General features: G+C 39.5%; 4 protein-coding genes and 1 long non-coding RNA gene across 18 annotated transcripts; 2 read left to right on the forward strand and 3 right to left on the reverse strand.

The window, feature by feature from the left end:
- The first annotated feature begins 807 nt into the window (after window positions 1-807).
- Window positions 808-4,147, forward strand: LOC6506088. 4 transcript variants are annotated; one of them, XM_014909134.2, is made up of 5 exons: window positions 809-1,710; window positions 1,768-2,576; window positions 3,324-3,511; window positions 3,574-3,733; window positions 3,788-4,147. In XM_014909134.2, exons 1-4 carry the CDS (start codon window positions 1,062-1,064, stop codon window positions 3,683-3,685), a joined length of 1,758 nt encoding a protein of 585 aa, XP_014764620.1. In that variant the 5' UTR covers window positions 809-1,061; the 3' UTR covers window positions 3,686-3,733; window positions 3,788-4,147. The 4 variants fall into 4 exon arrangements, with proteins under 4 accessions (XP_014764622.1, XP_014764620.1, XP_014764621.1 ...); XM_014909135.2 differs by having other exon boundaries at window positions 3,574-3,728; XM_014909136.2 differs by having other exon boundaries at window positions 808-1,710; window positions 1,783-2,576; window positions 3,574-4,147.
- Window positions 4,148-4,365: 218 nt separating this feature from the next.
- LOC26514941 lies at window positions 4,366-5,790 on the reverse strand. Of its 6 annotated transcripts, none has more exons than XR_004310992.2 (3): window positions 5,676-5,790; window positions 5,233-5,343; window positions 4,366-5,170 (listed from the first exon to the last, which is right to left on the reverse strand). It is a non-coding gene; the product is annotated as an uncharacterized LOC26514941 (long non-coding RNA). The 6 variants fall into 6 exon arrangements; XR_006507130.1 differs by having other exon boundaries at window positions 4,366-5,126; window positions 5,191-5,343; XR_004310990.2 differs by lacking the exon at window positions 5,676-5,790 and adding an exon at window positions 5,413-5,563 and having other exon boundaries at window positions 4,366-5,126; window positions 5,191-5,343.
- Window positions 5,791-5,823: 33 nt separating this feature from the next.
- On the forward strand, window positions 5,824-15,330 carry LOC6506089 (alanine--glyoxylate aminotransferase 2, mitochondrial). Of its 2 annotated transcripts, none has more exons than XM_014909137.3 (4): window positions 5,824-5,954; window positions 11,841-12,159; window positions 12,916-13,990; window positions 14,678-15,330. In XM_014909137.3, the coding sequence occupies exons 1-4, from the start codon at window positions 5,936-5,938 to the stop codon at window positions 14,810-14,812; spliced, it is 1,548 nt and encodes a 515-aa protein (XP_014764623.1). In that variant the 5' UTR covers window positions 5,824-5,935; the 3' UTR covers window positions 14,813-15,330. The 2 variants fall into 2 exon arrangements, with proteins under 2 accessions (XP_014764623.1, XP_001958577.2); XM_001958541.4 differs by lacking the exon at window positions 14,678-15,330 and adding an exon at window positions 14,165-14,387.
- LOC6493860 (transmembrane protein 64) lies at window positions 14,360-19,072 on the reverse strand. Of its 5 annotated transcripts, none has more exons than XM_032454831.2 (5): window positions 18,784-19,060; window positions 18,254-18,702; window positions 16,042-16,165; window positions 15,408-15,569; window positions 14,360-15,296 (listed from the first exon to the last, which is right to left on the reverse strand). In XM_032454831.2, exons 1-5 carry the CDS (start codon window positions 18,880-18,882, stop codon window positions 15,177-15,179), a joined length of 954 nt encoding a protein of 317 aa, XP_032310722.1. In that variant the 5' UTR covers window positions 18,883-19,060; the 3' UTR covers window positions 14,360-15,176. The 5 variants fall into 5 exon arrangements, 4 of the variants coding, with proteins under 4 accessions (XP_032310722.1, XP_014764577.1, XP_001958576.1 ...); XM_014909091.3 differs by having other exon boundaries at window positions 18,792-19,054; XM_001958540.4 differs by having other exon boundaries at window positions 18,254-19,060.
- LOC26513984 (xaa-Pro aminopeptidase 3) lies at window positions 16,384-18,208 on the reverse strand. The gene has a single exon (XM_014910072.3). The coding sequence runs from the start codon at window positions 18,013-18,015 to the stop codon at window positions 16,450-16,452; it is 1,566 nt and encodes a 521-aa protein (XP_014765558.1). The 5' UTR covers window positions 18,016-18,208; the 3' UTR covers window positions 16,384-16,449.
- Window positions 19,073-19,130: the final 58 nt, after the last annotated feature.

Consider the following 19,130-nt stretch of genomic DNA (forward strand, 5'->3'; position numbering starts at 1 on the left):
CTATATCCTATAGCTGCCATAGAACGATAGGAACGACTTTGTTGTTTTTTAAGTTAGATGATGTAGTTTTTAAGTTAAGTTACTTGGTTCTGCCAAATTTCATCAGGATCGGTCGACTATATCTTATAGCTGCCATATAACTGAACGATCGGAAATGGCATAAACCTTAACTGTAAGGGTATATATAAACTTCGGCTCCGCCCGAAGTTAGCTTTCCTTTCTTATACTTACAAAATTTTGAATCTTTCCGTAAAATTTAACCATTTTTTTGAAATTTTTAACACTTGGTCAAATGGTATGGTTCGGATGGTAATTTGAGGTGCAATTCATTTCCACCCGTTTCGAAACCGTGTGCATTTCGAGCGAGCTTTCTAACGGGACCATAAAAGCTCCAGCAGCCCAAGGAGCTACCAGGGCTGCAGACAATTTGCAATAATTATTTAATTAATTTATTTACTAAATATTATTTTTAAAATTGGGGTTGGTTTTGGGTTGAGTTGGATTTTTAAATAGTATTCAAATTTTATTAAATATATTTAAAAAAAAGTTTTCGAGTCCCCGGTTGCAATTAAAAGTGGAATGATTCAAAAGTTAATCATAGGGAGACTGCGTAGGGTTGACCTATTTCTCGCTTACTCTTGAACAGCTGATTATGATCATGAATATGTAATAATATATTAGTTATATCTTGATTGTGTTCATTATTATGTAATTTTTTTATTTTAGATATAAAAGAAGTATCTTATGAAGCTATAAAAATGTTTGTATGTGGTAAGTCTACTTTTGCTATGCAGCCCTTAAACAGTTCTGCAAAGCACTACATAGTTTTCGAGACTTTCCCAGCACTGCTTGGGTGCCAGTGAAAAGTCAGCAGGGGAAATGAAACGCGAAAATAACTGAGTTGTTGGTAACAACGTAAACATACAAGGCACTTATACATCTACCCACCAGGTGGCTAAGATACAGGCATAAGGCCCAGACTATCCAGCTGCCAGGCGAGGAAGTGACATCGCGGGTACTAAACTGAGCTGTTTCGCATTGTTTGGAAAGATATTTATTAAATGGCAAATGGCAACAACGCCACCACCAACGAAGAGGCCACAGCCAACAAACAGTGCAAGCAGGAGCCTCGGAACATGCAGAAGGGTCCCCACCCTACAGCCGTCGAGGCGACTGCGGCCTCCGCGACGGTGGCAGTAAATGATCTAGTAGCTGATCTCTGTCAAAACGAACGAATGTCAGACCCTAGCGGAATTCGACCCACATTTTCTAGCACTACGAGTGCAACGACGGGATCTGGACCGTCTTCCTCATCGTCCTTTTCATTCAAGCACTTTCTCAGCAGCACTGGCACTGTGACGGCACCGACAAGCACGGTTACATCGGTGGATGCACCTGTGGCAGTTCAGACGTCTACAGGTGCGCGACCGAAAGTGCCCCAATCTGCCTCCACCTTCCATATGCAACCATCAGATGCGAACGGTTCCAGCGCCTCCTCCAAAATGAAGCGCTCACCTCGATTCAGTTCATTCGACTCGCAGGCGAGTCTGGCAGAATATGCTGCCTGCGGAGGAGGTCCCGGCTGTAGTAGTGGTTCCCAGCGGCGCTTGCGACCAGATCTGCGGATGGAAAACCACGCCGTCGATGATGACCACGTGGCACTGGCCCAAGTTCGCAATAGCAGGCTCTATGACGAGCACGCAGATGAAGGTAAGTTTTGCCCTCAGTGTCTAGGTAACTAACATTTACTTAAAAGTCAACGCATAGATATCTTTCCCTCAGCTGCTTCGAATCTGCAATCGGCTGAGCCAGGGTTCGGCTACGTACAACGGTCTTATTCCAGCTATGAGATGCCTCGTCCAGGAACGTGTCCCTCGTCTTCTCCACGACGGCGTCAAACTGGAAACAGAGAACAGCGACCTAACAGACTGGTCCTGCCTTGTGGCCCTAAATTAAAGCTTGACCTACCCCTGGACACGGTCCCGGGAACGTGCGCAACTACCAGTTGTGGGTCTGCAGCTACGGCCGCCCTGCCCGACTTCGTTCAAGATCATCTTCCAGACGCGAGGTGTGCGAGCCAGGAAGCGCGCCTAAGTTCACCTCCTCAGTCACCGTTAGGTGCGGCAGAAGCTCCTTGCGGTCCAATAGGTCAGCTACCGTCAGCACTGGCATCGATGGATATGACCAGTGCCGGTGCCATATCCGGCACATCAGGCGAACCACCCGCTGGCTCTACGGTAAAAATGCTGCCTGACTTTCTGTCGGACGGACCCATAATGCACTCATCTCAGCGTCTAGCCGACGTGGCCATTGGACTGCCATCAAATTCCATAGACTCTCCTCCTCAAGAAGCAGTTGGCACATTGCAATTGTCAGGCTTACTGCAGGAAAACGAAAGCCTTAAAAGGGAACTGCAGGAGACGCGTTTTGAACTTAATGCTCAGACAAGGAGAGCTAATGATTTTGAGAAGCAACTGCTGCAATTAACAGAATCTACGCGAAGGCGCGAGACAGTGGTCACAGCGGCAAATACACAAACCACTCAGCGTCTGCGTCGCCAGGTGTCAGCGTTAGAGGTAAGTGTTTCAATAAAAGTTTATAAGCTAAGAAACCATAAGTATATTAAAACATTAGAATTGGATACCTTGATATACCCTTGCAGAGGGTATTATAATTTTGGTCAAAAGTGTGCAATGCAGTGAAGGCCATCTCTGATCCTATAAAGTATATATATTCTTGAACAGGATCACCTCCTGAGTCGATATAAACATGTATGTCTGTCCGTCTGTCTGTCTCAGTTTTAAATCGAGTAGAAACATTGCACACATACTTTTTTCCTTGCAGGTAGCATATAAGTCGGAACGGCCGGGATCCTGCGACTATTCTATAGCTGCCATATAACTGAATGATCGGAATCAGCATAACTTTGGTGTTTTTTAAGCTAGAATGATGGGACAATCTACGGATTCCATTTTGGGCAATATAATCCGATCTGCCAAATTCATAAGGATCGTCCGACTATATCCTATTGACGCCATATAACTGAACGATCGGAAAGGGAAAAACCTTAACATCATCACCTCCTGAGTCGATATAAGCATGTCCCTTCGTCTGTTTGTTTTTTTTAGTTCAGTTTTAAGCTATCACCTCCAAACTGTGCACACATCCTTCTTTCCTTTGCACGCAATTCGTACATATATATTTTGTTTTTCCAAAATACGGTCAGCTATATCCGACACGTATATAGCTTACAATACAAATTACCAACGTCAACTTTTATATTTATTTCTCTTTATAATTACTTTATTTTTTAAATATTTCAGGCAGAGCTTTGCGCCTTGCGTAGCGCCAATGCAACTGATGGCGCCGCGGGAGGTGTACCTGTGGTCACTCCTGTTAGCGGCAGTGGTAGCGCTGCCAGCAGCGGAAGCAACTCATCGCGTCCGTCCAGAACGCAGCAGTTGTCAAGGGATCTGATGCGTGCCGCCGATACTGCCGAACAAAATTTAAGGTAAGCTGAAAAATCTGTCAAATTTATTTTTAAAAAATCCTCTAAACATGTAACGTTCGCAGGCAACTCTTAACTGGCGTAGAGAACCTTCGCCAGATGGCGGCCAACCTTGATCAACCAGTGGAGGGGACCACATCGCCCTGCAGTCCCGATTTATATAGCGATTTCAATTGATTGGCTACGAAGGACTGCATAATACTAAAGAAGTGCCCCAACAGTAATGTAGATTTTTGTGTAACCATTGTAGACTCCAAACCCAAAAGAGCTTCTTATTAGACAACCCAGCAAATGTTCTTAACTGGCATCTAGTGTTTTGCATTGGGCTGCATACTGTAGAGGAAGATTTGGTTACGGTTGTCTGGAAATACAATGTGAGAATCAAAGCGAAAACAAGTGATGTTGATGGATAAAGCAGAATATATTATTATTTGAGGAACAGTGGATAGTTATACTTATGGATGTTATTTAACAGCGCATTGTACGACAAGATTGCCCAGTCTGCACTGGGCAAGTCTAGCACAGACGATACTCATTTTGTTGAAAAAAAAAATGACTTTTCTGTGCACCTTAGTAGTTTGTGCTTTATACCTAGCAAACCAGAATTCAAATAAATTGTTGAGACTAAACGCTCTGTAATCATTGTGTATGTTTCTTTTGACCAAATCCAGGTAAACAAACACTTCTAAAACTTTTTAACCTGTGAAAGAATCTGTAAAGAACGTACTTTAGTCTTTGGAAACTCGTAACTACCCTAATCACAGATTGTTTACCCGGTTAAAAAATTATTTTCTTCTTAAAGTCTTTGGTTTGGTCCACAGCCTTAGTTTCCGAGAATTCAAATAAAAGTGTTGTGATTGTATATAATTGATTATAGATCTCATAATATTTTTTAAATGCAAATACACAGTACCTAAAAATAATTAATTTAATAATTTATTTGAAACAATACACACGCACAATCAATATTCCTGTCAGTAATTTTCCATATAATATTGAACGGAGACTCGGATTTTTTCGGATAAGCTCCAATTTAAAATATTTAAAAGTCGGTATTAAATATTAAAAATTTTCAAGATCAATCGATCTCTGGATGGCAGTCTTCTTGTTTCTTGAAGAATTATTCTTTTAAAGTTTTAAAGCTATGGATAAAACGCATGCTATTTTTGCACCCAGTATTCATGCAAATTAGATTCCGCGCAACTGCTGCTGTAGGATTTGCTCCACTTTCGTCACGCTCGCCATGCGCCGCTGATCACTATTCGCGAAACTGCGCATTATGTCTGCTTTTTCTGATAGCAAAGAAACTGGAGAGTCATCGGCCTCATGGATTCAGCGCTTTAATATTACAAGTTTTTCCTGAAGTTTCTGCTGCTGCTGTTGTTGTTTAACAGTACTCGCTAAGTGTTATACCTCCTCCTTGTAAAAGGATTACTTGGCATAGAACATTAATGGGCTATATATTCTCCGGGGTCTGCAACTGTGGAGTCCCAGGTGTCGAGGGGTTGGCTGGTCCGATCGTTATCGTTTTCATACCGTTTTTTGTTCCCATATCCCGCTTGGCATTATAATTTGTTTACTTGTTCCCAAACCTGATGAAGCAATAATAAAGCTTGACCTTGCTCATAGAAACGAACATTTCAGTATCTAATCCTAAAATGGCTATAAATATAAATATTTACTTATATCTCCATTTTCATAGTCGCTTAGTGAGAGCTCTTTACCGGCAGTCCACATCGTAACTCTGCATAGCGCCGTGAAGAATCTATTCCCGTACTCCCTTGGGGAAACCGAATTTGTCCGTTTCATCGCACTTTATATGGTAAAAGTAGGTGCTGAAACGAAAATAAATTTTCAATTATTGCATACAGTTTAGATAGATACTTGACCGAAGGAAATCGAACATGGAGTCGAGTAATTGTCTTTGTCCTGGAAGATCTGTATTAACAATGAGCTGGAAATCCATATTTTAACCAAAAAATTTTAAAGCAAACCACTCCAAGATTCATTTGAGCGCTTCTTAACACTAAAAACTGACGATAAATCGGCTTAATTAAAATTCTCATCTCTAACATGAATGTTGTGGAGTGACTGTGCCGTGCCGATCGTGCCGCGATTTTAATCATAAAAACATATTAAAATGAATTGATAAATTTGATTTGCGTACCTTTAACCAAAACATTTTCGTACCAATGCAACAACTATGACACTTTTAGAATCATTTTTTAGAAGCTCCTTTGATATCAGATAAATTTTTTCGAGACATGCGGGTTCGTCACGGGATTTTACCTCGTCAAGAAGTTATTTTATTTGATCGATAGTATCGGCAATGTTGAATCGTCGCCCTTGTGCTCGGACGTGTTTTGATATTGTAGCGCAACCGTATAGTGAGGCAGTGCCTATTAGTTCTTATATTATTTAGTGACAATGTCAAAACATCTATTTGGTGAGTTTACAGTCAGGCAATAAATAGGATATTCTTGCAAGACGAAACGCATTTGATCTTTTAATCCGCGGGATCTTGAAGGTCATTAAATAAATACACTGCGTTTTCAAATTTTTAAACAGTTTTATCGGAGACTCGGCATTATCTTAAATGAAAACCATGAAATATTATTCCCTTTCCCTTTGCGTTTAAAACTATTATTTTTTTCCGCTATTCTTCTAAAAGGTAATTGACGTGGTGCTGATAACAATAAGATGAAAGGCAGATAATTCAAGCGTAGACCCCCTAGGAGCGACGACTTAAAATGACTTAGGTGCTCGGTGTGGTTTATTTCTTATCTGCTCAAATTAAAAAACTTTTATTAGCAGCAGAGGCTAATAAAATATATTGCTCTATAAAATATGGCGAATTTAGGTGACCAAAAATTGGGTTAAAAAATTTGAAGTAGGAGCTCTTGCAGTAGGAGCGAATTCAGTCGGTAAACTTTAAATGCGTTTTTCCCAAAACCGTGATTTACAAACTTTCCCCCATCGTATGACCAAAACGGCTTGATCGATGAAATTTTGAGAGTATACTCAGTATGTGTACTCATGTAAATGTACTGTGCTAACTAAAATTTTTATCCCACAAAAAAAAATAAATAAATAAATAAATAAAAATATTTTTTTTTTTTTTCAAATGTCTACCAATTTGTAAATGTTTAGTATATTTATTTGATTTTAGTTGCATTTATGCATTAAGGGGTTATATACAGTCAGGATTTTCAAAAAATCGATTTTTTTTTTTTTTTTCATTTTCTTAAAGAATATATATTTCTCTGTTGTGAAAAAAATTTTTATGAAGATTCGAGAAATATTTCCCAGACAAAACTAGAAAAAATTTTTAACTCAATGTAAACTGTTTGTGAAACTTTAAAATCGTTTTTCTCAAAACTATGTTTCTCAAATCGGTGAACACGATTTCTCGAAAACCACTGAACCGATTTAGCTCTAATTTTCACACAAAATTAATAACTACTTTTTGCTGTCTTTAATCGAGGATCTTTTAAATAAAATTAAAATTATAATTTAAATCAACATTTGAAGTCGATTTTTTTTTCCTTAAAAATGAACTTTTTTTTTTTGGAAGCTGCCATTTTGTCAAAAAGTGATATTTTTTTAATTCCTTCGATTAAGGACTACATTTTTTAATATACTAAAAGCATCTTTTTGAATTTTTGATTTCCGATGATTCTGCAAATAGTTATTATGTTCACCGCGAGACACTTTTTTTTCGAAGACCATTGGGAGATAAGCTGCAGAGGCCAAAGGAAATAATATTTTTACAGATATAATATATTTTTTTTAAACTTTAAAATATGTAAAATAATATAGAAAAAATTCAACTTTAATAAATAAATATTTCCTTGAAAAAAAAAATACCCAAAAACTGCATTTTTTTGACCGCCTGACTGTATATAACCCCTTAAGGTATCTAGATTAAAACGCCGCTAACTTTGTTTCAAATAAACAAATCACCCTGAAACATGGAGTAAGTTGGAGGTAGGGGTGTAAACAACGGTGTAACTCAGGTGTTAAACAATATTTTTAGTTCAAAATGTATATTTATATAGTTAGTTTACAGTTATATAGTAATAAACTATAATTGATTAGATGTTAAAATTTAAAAGGTATATTTCCTTGAGGCAGAAAAACTTCCTAAAAAACCGCGAAAAAAACCGACCGCCACACTTAATGACTCCCTTAAATGTACTATTTCACTTTTAATTCGACTTGCGGTAGGTCATAGGTGCAGAGCTGTTTATAATTCGTGCATGAGTAATTTAAAAGTGTCCGATGCATTTGTTTTTTAAAACCCCTTTTTTATAAACAATGTATCTTAAAAATTTCAACGAAAATTAAGAAAATATGATTTATATTGGATAGATTTGGATATAGTAGTCCTATCCTTAAGAGAATTTTATTATCAAACCAATTTCTTATATAAGAGTTGTGCCAATTCCGATCGTTCAGTTGTACGGCAGCTATAGAATATAGTAGATCGATAACGGTCGTACCGACTTACATACACACCTGGCCAAAATAATAAGTACACAGATATAGTGTTTATTTGTTTCGATATAACTCGATTTTTATGCAATGCACACCCGCCATTTTTTTTATATTGATAAGTTACAATGTTACACAATTTCTAAAACAAGAATGAAATATGGGAACCTCGTGGATTCAATACTAAGCTTAATTTTCTGCTGGGTGGGCGATTTTGGTCTGGTCAAAATAATAAGTACACCTGTGTATTTGATAAATTTTAAAGGATTAAAGCTAGATTCGAGTTAAGATATGTTGGTTTTTATTATTTCCTAGCATATTTAAGTATATCCCAGGAAAAAAAAATTCTATAGTTGGGCAAAAAAAAGAGTTGTACAACAGAAAAAAGAAAAATTGCTTTAATTCTGCAAAAGGAAGGATAAAATCTTCGGGAAATCGCTAAAAGACTTGGGCAGTCATTATGTTTGGTCCAGAATGCCCTAAAATTCAACATTCAATTCGAAACTCGAGGTCGGAAGAAGAAATCCTGTCAAACGACCGACACCCGAATGCTAAGTTTTTACTGCTCATCCATTGCTGCTCATATTGACCATGAAATATCGTCTAGATCAGTTCGTCGAAGACTTACTAATGCTGGCTTACAAGGACACATAGCCAGAAAAGTTACTCTCCTTCGAGGGAATAAATTAAAGATGAGGAAACAGTTAGCCCAAAATCATTTGGCATGATCTGGAACAGAGGGTTCCAAAAAGTGGAATAATGTCCTATGGAGTGACGAAACAAAAATAAATCTATTTGGTAACGACTCCAGAAAGAATGTACGACTTGTTTCGTCGACCCAAAGGCATAGAATTCGACGCCCGGTACTCGAAATAGACCGTTAAACACGGAAGCGGAAACATTATGATTTGGGACTGTTTTTCTTGGCATGGAGTCGTCCCGATTTACGGATTACCGATACTATGACCCAATTTGGATATAAAATTATATTGTCTGACATAATGCTGAGGAAGACATGCCTTTGAGTTGGGTCTTTCTACAGGACAACGACCCAAAACACACATCAAAGCTGGTTAAAGCTTAGTTCACCGAAAACAAGGTGGACATTATGAAGTGGCCAAGTCAAACTGCAGACTTAAACCCAATAGATAACCTATGGGGAGAGCTTAATCGTCGGATTGGCACAAACACATTTCAAAATATAGAAGAATTGCAGCAAAGACAAGGTACGAGAGTTGTTTGGAGACGTGCCGTAAATTGAATGCCCAGCATGCCGAAACGGATAACAAAAGTTATACAAAATATGGGGGGATATACTGGGTATTAGCATAAGATTACTATAAAAAGAAAAAAATTGAGAAAATGTTTTTTATTTTTAAGTTAGAGGCTTTGAAGAATTGCTGTACTTATTTTTTTGACCAACCCTTTTTTATGTTTTTTAAGTTTAATCGACCATAAATTCTACAAATTTCGTGAATTATTCTTATGTTAAGTATTTTTATAATCAACATTATGCCAGAAAACTAAAAGAAATTAGAATTGGTTCGTTACGGTTATCAAAAAAGATTTACGTGACATAGAAGAAATCTTATGAGCGTGTACTTATTATTTTGGCCAGGTGTGTATATACTGAATGTTAAGAACAAAGATTATGTGCAAAGCTAGAAGTTAATAGCTTAAAAACTTAAAGACTAGTTCGCATTAAAACAAACAGACGGACTGATCGACAGACATGTTTATATCGACTCAGGAGGTGATCCCGATTAAGAAGATTTTTAGGTTTGGAGATGTCCTTCACAGCGTTGCACACTTAGACCAAAATTGTTATTGCCTCTGGAAGGTATTGAAAGAAAAGGACCCTGCAATCATTATTGTGTGGGAAGATAGTTTTCAGCTCATTTTATTTGCCTGTCTATTAAAAGTCCATTGTACACATTCAAATCATATAGTTCACAGTACACATTGTTTATTTCAATGTGTTTTTGGAACTAATATGAATTATACAGTCGAACGACCTTAACCAGTATTGAAAATAAAAATTGTGGAATAATGTCCCAGGTACAGTGAAACAAATAAAAATCACAAAAATTGATTACACAGGCCGACAATTTCCAACTTTCCAACGAGTTTTCCCTTAAATCCAAAATTTCACTACTTATTGGTCTACTGATTACAATACAAAAAAAAATAAAAATCGTACATAGGAAAATGTTTGGTAGAAAATCGGAGATTTCCACTTTGGATGAGTATTCCAAAAATATGGTAACTGCTAGATAGCATTTTTTAATTTTAGTTGGTACACATACATTTCAATAACTATATGTACTAGATACAATCGGGCCCGGCAGAAGTAGTGGGTTGAGTGGGTAGCTAGACCCACTCGAGAAATCCCGAGTAGTAAAATTTCCCACTCGAAATAATCGAATACCATATATCGTCAAAATCGGATGAACAACTTCGCTCTTCTACATATTTATTCAAATATGACCGACGAGCTCGATCTGGAAAAACTCGTAAATGAGTTTATTTCCCGTAATTCAAAGCGTACTAGTGTTTTTGCTTTGCGCAAATAATTTTGTTTTGGGAAAATGACTCGATTTTCATGTTTTTGTCACTAGTTGACTACCCACTCGGGCCGAACATGTCCTACCGGGCCTGGATACAATGATGGTCATCGCCATTACACGGCCTACATAATTATATGGTATGGTAAAATTTGATCAATTTCGTCAATTATGCGTGGAGATTTTTTGCTGTTGGCCTGTGTTATTTTTGGAAAGAGGCGAAAAAAAATCAATACATAATCATTGTTTTGTGATTTTGTAAATAAAAATTAAAGAAAAACAAGAAAGAAAAGCTTACTTCGGGCGGACCCGAAGTTGATATACCCCTGCAGTTGTGCCATTTCTGATCGTTCAGTTATATGGCGGCTATTGGATATAGTTGGCCGATCCCTATGAAATTTGTCAAATAAGATTATTTTGCCCAAAATGGAATCTGTACCAAGTCCCATCTTTCTCACTTAAAAAACATCAAAGTTATGCCAATTCCGATCGATCTATGACAGCTTTAGGATATAGTCGGCCGATCCTTATAAAATTTTGTAGACAAGATATTTTGGCCAAATATAACATGTGTGGAAAGTCTCAACCCTCCAACTTAAAAAACACCAAAGTTATGGCATTTCCGATCAATCAGTTATATGGCAGCTATAGGATATAGTCGACCGATCCCGGCCGTTCCGACTTATATACTACCTGCAAGGAAAAAAAGGATGTGTGCAAAGTTTCTACTCGATAGCTCCAAAACTGAGGGACTAGTTTGCGTAGAAACCGACAGACAGACAGACAGACGGACATGCTCATATCGACTCAGGAGGTGATTCTGATCAAGAATATATATACTTTATAGGGTCGGAGATGTCTCCTTCACTGCGTTGCACACTTTTGACCAAAATTATAATACCCTCTGCAAGGGTATAAAAAATATATTTGGGTCTTCGTCGTCTGATGTCGGGTGGAATCTTGATTTCAAAGAACTAAAGCCCTATCCCTCGTATAAAATGATAATCTGAATCTTGTCGCAAAAGAAACAAAACTTGACTACAATGGTAGCTCTGATGACGCCACCTGTTGGTGTTCGTGGGCACTTGCATTGAATAGATGAACAAAATTATGCAAACCGGTAAAGGGTGTTTACTTAAAAAATTTAAGGATATCTATTCAAACATATAACAATTAGAATCTGAACAAAAAATTTATTTTTTTAAATACCCATCTTCATTATTTGAAGTTATACCCAAAAAAAACCTCTTAGCTCATTACTGTTCTTATTTAAGCCAAAAGCAGACTACTTCTGCCGCACTCCGCCATTCGATGGACCTCTACACTGAACTCCGAGCCGAGGTCAGGAATACCAAACCAAGGGCAGAGTAAGATGCCGAAGTGTGAGCACACACCAAAGGCCTATGCCGGACCCAGCTATGAACGGATCCTTGAGACAAGACGCACCCATCTGACTCCCAATCTGTTAGCGCACTTCAAGAAACCCCTGGTGATCCACGCGGGACACATGCAGTGGCTGTTCGATCACGAGGGACGTCGATACTTAGACATGTTCGGCGGGATAGTCACCGTCTCTGTGGGACATTGCCACCCGTAAGATGTTTTGTTCATATTATTTCATATCAATATAATCTTAGTTGAAGACCTCTTCCAGAGCTCCAATTTAATTTAAAATATATTGTTTCTAAATATGTATGTAGATAAATGTATCAATTTTATAATTATTAAGTTCGCTCACTCGGACTCTACTATATTTTTAAAATTGTAACCTAAAACAAGGAAAGCTAACATCGGGCGGTGCCGAAGTTGATACCCTTGCAGTTAAGTAGCAGTTTATTATTAGGTTGAACCATTTCCGATCGTTCTTGTTATCGGAACTGACATATCGGTTATATGTCAGCAATAGGATATAGCCGGCCGATCCTTATGAAATTTGGCAGATGTGATTAGGTTGAAAGTGGAATACAAAGTCGCATCTTTCTAGCTTTAAAAACACAAAAGTTATGGCATTTCCTATAAATCAGTTATATGGAGGCTATATAGTCGAGGCTATATATATAGTCGGCCGTTCCTCTTATATACTGCCTGCGAAAAGACAGATGTGTGCAAAGTTTCAACTCGATAGCTCTAAAACTGAGAGACTAGTTTGCGTAGAAACAGACAGACTGATAGCTTAAATCGTCGCAGAAGGTTATCCTATACTCCAACTTCGGAGTGGATAACCACTTTTTCACTGCTCTTTTGACCAAAATTGTAATACCCTCTGCAAGGGTATAAAAAGAAAAGAAAGCTAACACCGGGGGGATCCGATACCGTTGCAACTAATTGAACATTTTATCTCGTCCGCAGGAAAGTTAATGAAGCACTGAGCGAGCAAAGTTCCAAGCTGTGGCATACCACTAATATTTATATGCACCCCAAGATTCATGAGTACGCGGAACGATTAGTAGCAAAGTTTCCGGGTAATCTGAAGAGCGTCTGCTTCGTGAACTCCGGCTCAGAGGCAAATGACATGGCCATGCTCTTAGCGCGAATGCACACAGGGAACCAAGATATTTTATCATTCCGTAACGCTTATCACGGAATGTCGCCGTACACGATGGGTCTGACCGCGCACTCCACTTGGCGTTTTCCCCTTCCCGGTGTTAACAACGGGTTAATACACGTAATGAATCCGGACCCGTACCAGGGTATATGGGGGGGCTCAGCCTGCAGAGACTCACCCGTGCAAACAAAGCGTGAGTGTCAGTGCCAGGACTACTGCCAAGCCGGAGATGCATACTACACCCAGCTGGAGGAGACGTTTAAGTTCTCGCTACCACGCGGAAAAGTAGCAGCCATGTTTGCTGAGTCGATTCAAGGCGTGGGTGGGACAGTTCAATTCCCCAAAGGCTATCTGAAGCGTGCAGCTGCCCTTGTAAAGTCCAACGGAGGTCTTTTCGTGGCGGATGAAGTTCAGACCGGGTTTGGACGCACGGGGGAGCACTTTTGGGGCTTTGAGAGTCACGACTATCTGCCAGACATCGTGACAATGGCTAAAGGCATAGGTAATGGATTCCCTCTGGCAGCAGTGGTCACCACGCCTGAGATAGCAGCATCACTGGGCGAGGCTCTACATTTCAACACATATGGTGGCAGTCCCTTAGCTAGTGCGGTTGGACTTGCGGTGCTAGATGTCATTGAGGAGGATGGACTTCAACGCAACTCGTTGGATGTGGGCACCTACTTCCTGAAGGGCCTAGCCGAGTTGCAGCAACGATTTGAAATTATAGGTGACGTTCGTGGCAAGGGACTCATGATCGGCGTGGAACTGGTCAGTGATCATGTGAAACGGACGCCGCTGTCTTCCCCGCATGTTCTGGATATCTGGGAGACGTGCAAAGATCTGGGAGTGTTGTTCGGACGTGGAGGGCTACACGGAAATGTAAGTTTTATCCAATATCCGAAGCTGCTTCGCCCGGTATTACAGCTCATCTTACTAACCAAGACTCTTAAGAGAGTTTCTAGGCTAACTTGGGTTCTGTGGCACTCTTTAAGGCCACTATCATATTCGTTCTTTGTCTTTATACATATGCGCATCTCTTATTCACTTTCCCAGGTACTACGCATTAAGCCGCCTATGTGCATTAATAAAGCGGATGCAAAGTTCGCCATAGATGTGCTCGCCGAAGCCATCACATTGTCACTCACGAAGAAGCACTAGCCTTGGAGAGTGTTGGATACAGAGCCTGGGTGGGACGATTGGACGCTCTTCTATTTGCATTTATTAATATAGTCACTAAAGTATAGTAAATATAGTAAACCATTTCTGCCCAATTTTATTTATTTTCGTTTAAATATTATGAAAGGCATATGTTTGTCATTTGAAATTGGCAAAAAAAAATAAATTTTTCAAACTAACTATTTAAACTATTGTTTAAACTAATATGTATTATTTTGGTATTTTAGAAAATTGACATTATGTTCGATCCATCGGTTCCTCAACTACTATTTTACTTGGTCATTTTAAACTAACCCTGGGCATCTAGTGGTCTTAGAACCGAATAATAATACAAAACACTCGAAATAATAATGGAACACTCTTTATAATACATCGTTACTCCCCACTCAGGTACTGAGCTGCAGGCCACCGCTTTGCTTGACTAACGATAATATTGACTTCAGCCTGGACGTTCTGAGCACTGCCCTTATAAAGCATATTAACAAAAGACCGAGAAGCTGGAGATATGGCCAGAAGGCAAGCTAGCCAATTTTTCATTCAAACTTTGGTGTATGACGCGCAATTAGTGTTCTTAGCAACCTCAAAAAAGAATTCCTTAATAATAAAACTTTGATTCGAATATGTAACTTAGCAGATAAAAACAGTCGAATACATATAAAATGTTGTGGATAGTCCAACAAATGCACCTTGGAAGGAAGGACATTATATGTACATATTGTAAATAGTTTAACTCCTTAGAATAACGTATTGTTTGGCCTCGTATCTAACTTGGTATATTTTAAAACTAGCTAATGTACAAATACAGTCTTTTGCAACTGATCAAGAGATTCATCGAATTGGGGAACCTCAGGAAGCTTAATCGGAGAATATCCTGTCCTCGGGAATCCTGTTATACCTGCAGTTCCGGGTGTTTACTTTCGTTGTCGTAATCCGCGCTTAAAAGGGACTCTGATAGCTCCTTCCGAGCCCTTTGCACTACCCACAACATGAGTACAACGCCACAAACGACCTTCAAAAAATAAAAGATACCAAATTAGAACGTACTTTTTTCAAATAAAAATGGTTTTAATGTTTAAAATATATTGCGCTATAAAAATAAATTTTAAATTAATGAACTTACTTCAAAGACAAAGCTAAGATATCCCGTCACCTTGGTGTGGTTGTCATTAAGCACCTCGTGCATAGATCTCAAAGTAGAGCCCAAGTACACATTGATAGTCTGGGCTGGCAACAGGCCAAGCAAGCTGGCTAGATGGTAGTCCCTCGAGTTGATTGAACTAACCTGCGGAAAAAATATTTCAAATATAAACATAGTGCGTTGGCAGATAATAACATCGTAAATGGTTACCAATACAAGTATGGAAACAGGGAAATAGGACGATTATTTTATATTTGCACGAAAAGATATCCTTCAACAGAGGATGGATACTTTTTTGCGTAGTTTTTATAAAGGTCAAGAACCCCGGCGTACGTTGTCTTCACGACATGTTAAATCATATATGTATGCGGCATTAGATAGCAAAAGAAATTTAGTTTCGTTTCGAAGAATACTTCATCTTTAAGTTGGCCGTTAAAAATTGTTGCATCAAGAAGGCTTCAATCCTCCGAATTAAATTAACATCAATTATTTTTGGTGTGCCATGCGCGTTCGTCACAAACGCCCTGTCAAGAGGTTTTGCTTTTTATTATAAAAAAGCGAACGAGTCAGGATCAGGATTATCTACGAGTAATTTTAAAAAATTCGTTACACTCACTCCGAATATAACATTCTGCAGCCCAAACGGAATGGGTGTGAGTCTTGTAAAAAGCACCACACGGAAAGCCTTCTGTCCTGAAATCACACGAAGAATTGCGCGTCCCGTATCATTTTTAATCAGCCTAAAAATAAAAAAACGGAGTTATTGGCTACGTTGTTAAAAATTTTAATAAAGGTGCATTAAACATTTTAATATGTAAAATGTTTTTTGAACAGCTTCCACACTCCAAATTGACAGTTTAAAGCAGAATATTTGAATAAAACAATTTGTAGAAATTTAAACAATTTTGACAAGGTTTAAATAGGTAATTTTTTTCATTAACCCATTAGGCTTACTTCATACATTATTTTAAATAGGATTTACATTTTATTCAGAATTGTGCTTCATGTTTATATCAAATAAAGTTTATATGATTTTTAGCTCTTTTACATTAAGGTTTTCAGAACTACTGAATTTGTATTTTACTGGGCACTGCACAGTAAGAACTTCCACTTTGCAGTTCTCCCCGATATGCAATGTGTTTCCTAGTTGGCAGAAGACACCCCTGAACTCAGGATAGGCCTGAAAACAGTTGTCTGGAATGGATATAGACAGGTTTAGGGATATTACGTTCCCAGGCACCAAAGGACACTTGAGAAGTTGATGGCTAGTTTCACAAGGATCCAATCCCACATGGCATACCGCGACTGGTGAGCAATTATAATTTGCAGCAGCTTTAACGGTTTCCTTTGGACTTCTTAAGGTCTTAGGAAGCACATGAAGCTCCTCAAGATAGCGCGCTAGGAGGATGAGGTACGCGGCGTGTATGTCTAGTGGCGTACGGACTGGCCCACCTGCATCTCCACATTGGATAAGCTCGCAAAGATCCCGATGCATATCTAAAAGAGCATCATAAAGCAACTTCTGAGGAGGCGTAAACCGGCCTGAACCAGGCCAAGTTCTGGCAAGCCCGCCCTGGTACCCTTCGTACTGGCAGCCCGCTTCCATGTGCCAGAGTGCTGTGTCAGAATATCCACCCATAACTTTGGCTTTAAAAGATTTATCTGGATGACCATAATGCCGACGACATTTAAAGTCGAATATCGTGATCAGGTCCTGTGGCTGCAGCTTATGATGGTGGCGCTGTGACATTTGTCGGGCAATCACCGCCGCCATAGACTCTGCAGCAATGGTGTTCGCCTGTCGAATAGCTCCAAGCTCCCGAGCTGTCTTAACGCTGCGCGTATGCTCCATTATATAACGAGGATTGTTTACCGGCGTTTGACTAATTTCTGCTACCTCGTTTACTAATCGACTGACTGCATTAGATCGTTCTAAAGTATGCCACAATTTTGGAGAATCCTTAAGCAGCATGGCGAGCCGTTCCTTTAATCGGGTTAGTGGTAGAACTTCGTCCACATGGTGCATGCCAGTTAAAACCGCAGCCACTTGAGAGTCCACCTCTTCAAAGATAAAGAGAATAGCCCACGTTTTTTTCTTTCGACTGCGATATAGCACAAGAGCCGACTGTGGCCGCGAACAATCACAAAGGTATTGAAATTCGGAACTTTGATAAAATGGGCATCCCTTGGTTGATTCAGCTCCAGCCACTACCAACACGTGAGCAAACACCTGTTGCTTCCGATATGGCGCTTTAAAGGCAGACTTTGCTTTTATGTAGGTATTGAGGTCCTCTAGAACTACAGCTCGATGCAAATTGATCTCCTCAGGAATGGGAACAGTCTTTGGCTGTGGTTTATTGCATAGGAGGTTAGTTGGGGACAACATGGGGCCACATGGGACCCGATGTGAAAGCTTTTCGATCAGTGCTGGGACAGCAAGAGGGCAGATGCGACTGGCGAACTCAGAAGGCACAACCGTGGGAAGCGTTAACTGCACATCGCTTCGATCTGATCTGGCCAGATAGGAGCAGCAACTCTTTGGGATATCTCGCCAGGCTGAGGACTTTAAATTTCGAATGTAACGGAGCATTTGAGTGGTGTAGACTGCCGTGTTTGGCTAAGGCGACAAGGCCTTTTGAGTTTATATGATACTTTTCAAAAATGACTCAAAACACTGATAAATTTTTGGTAATTTTTACAATACGTCAAACTTTTTCATCTGAAATACTTTTTACATGAAATTCAGTTTTTGAATAGAATGCCTCAATAAAACTAATAAAATATATACGAAGGTTTTTAGTTAAGCTACACAGTTTGCAAAAACTCACCTCTGTACTGGGATACGGTGACGACACGAACGAATTGTAGCATGGGCGATAGCGACGCCTAAATTTGCGCCCAAAGTCACGGTCAACCAACCGCGAAGACAACCAAATAGGTAGCCTGCCGTAATTAGCAATACGAAGTAGCCAACTACTACCGGAAAACTAACAACTGTAAAAAGCCCCATAAAGACGGTAAACATTATCCAGCTGTTCTGTTCCTCAATCCAAAGCAAAAGTTGTCGAGCGTAATCCCGCGTCAACCATCCAATTAAGAGCAGCGCGCCTATGATGGAGACTGGCAAAAGGAGTCCCAAATACCATTTTAGTACTACGAAAGAATGGGCGCGTGCCCAGCAAGATCCCCGCATCCGATAATGGTGCAGGGTTGTGGGGGTGTTGAAAGGGTGGGCTTCGACGTCACTGCTGAGGAGGAAAGAGTCACATTCAGTGGCCTGAATGTCTCTGTTCGCATTAATAGACGAGTCCAGGAGAGACACTGCTACGGAAGTGGTATTGGAAGCAGCTTCCCTTACATTGATACCTTTATTAGACATTAGTTGGGGAGAATCGGCATTGTGACTACGTGGGCTGTTGGAACCACTGCTGCTCCTGAAGGTGTAATCCGTTGTCATTGCTAGGCTGCGATATACCCCATAAGTGTAAGTAGGTCCCACTTTTTTATCGCAACGAAGTGAGTGTTTTACCAGCCTTTGAAAACTTTTATGGCCCAGTGGCACATATGTTTAAACTGAATTGATCAGCAGGCCTATACAAAACCAAAACAAGACCAGGGTTGCCACCTTAACCAAACTTTTTACTTAAACGCTGGCTTAGTCTTCTCTATAGCTGTTCTCTTAATAAATAATTATTTTCTTGCTTA

The sequence above is a fragment of the Drosophila ananassae genome, chromosome 2R (genome assembly GCF_017639315.1).
Source record: "Drosophila ananassae strain 14024-0371.13 chromosome 2R, ASM1763931v2, whole genome shotgun sequence".
Lineage (NCBI taxonomy): Eukaryota > Metazoa > Arthropoda > Insecta > Diptera > Drosophilidae > Drosophila > Drosophila ananassae.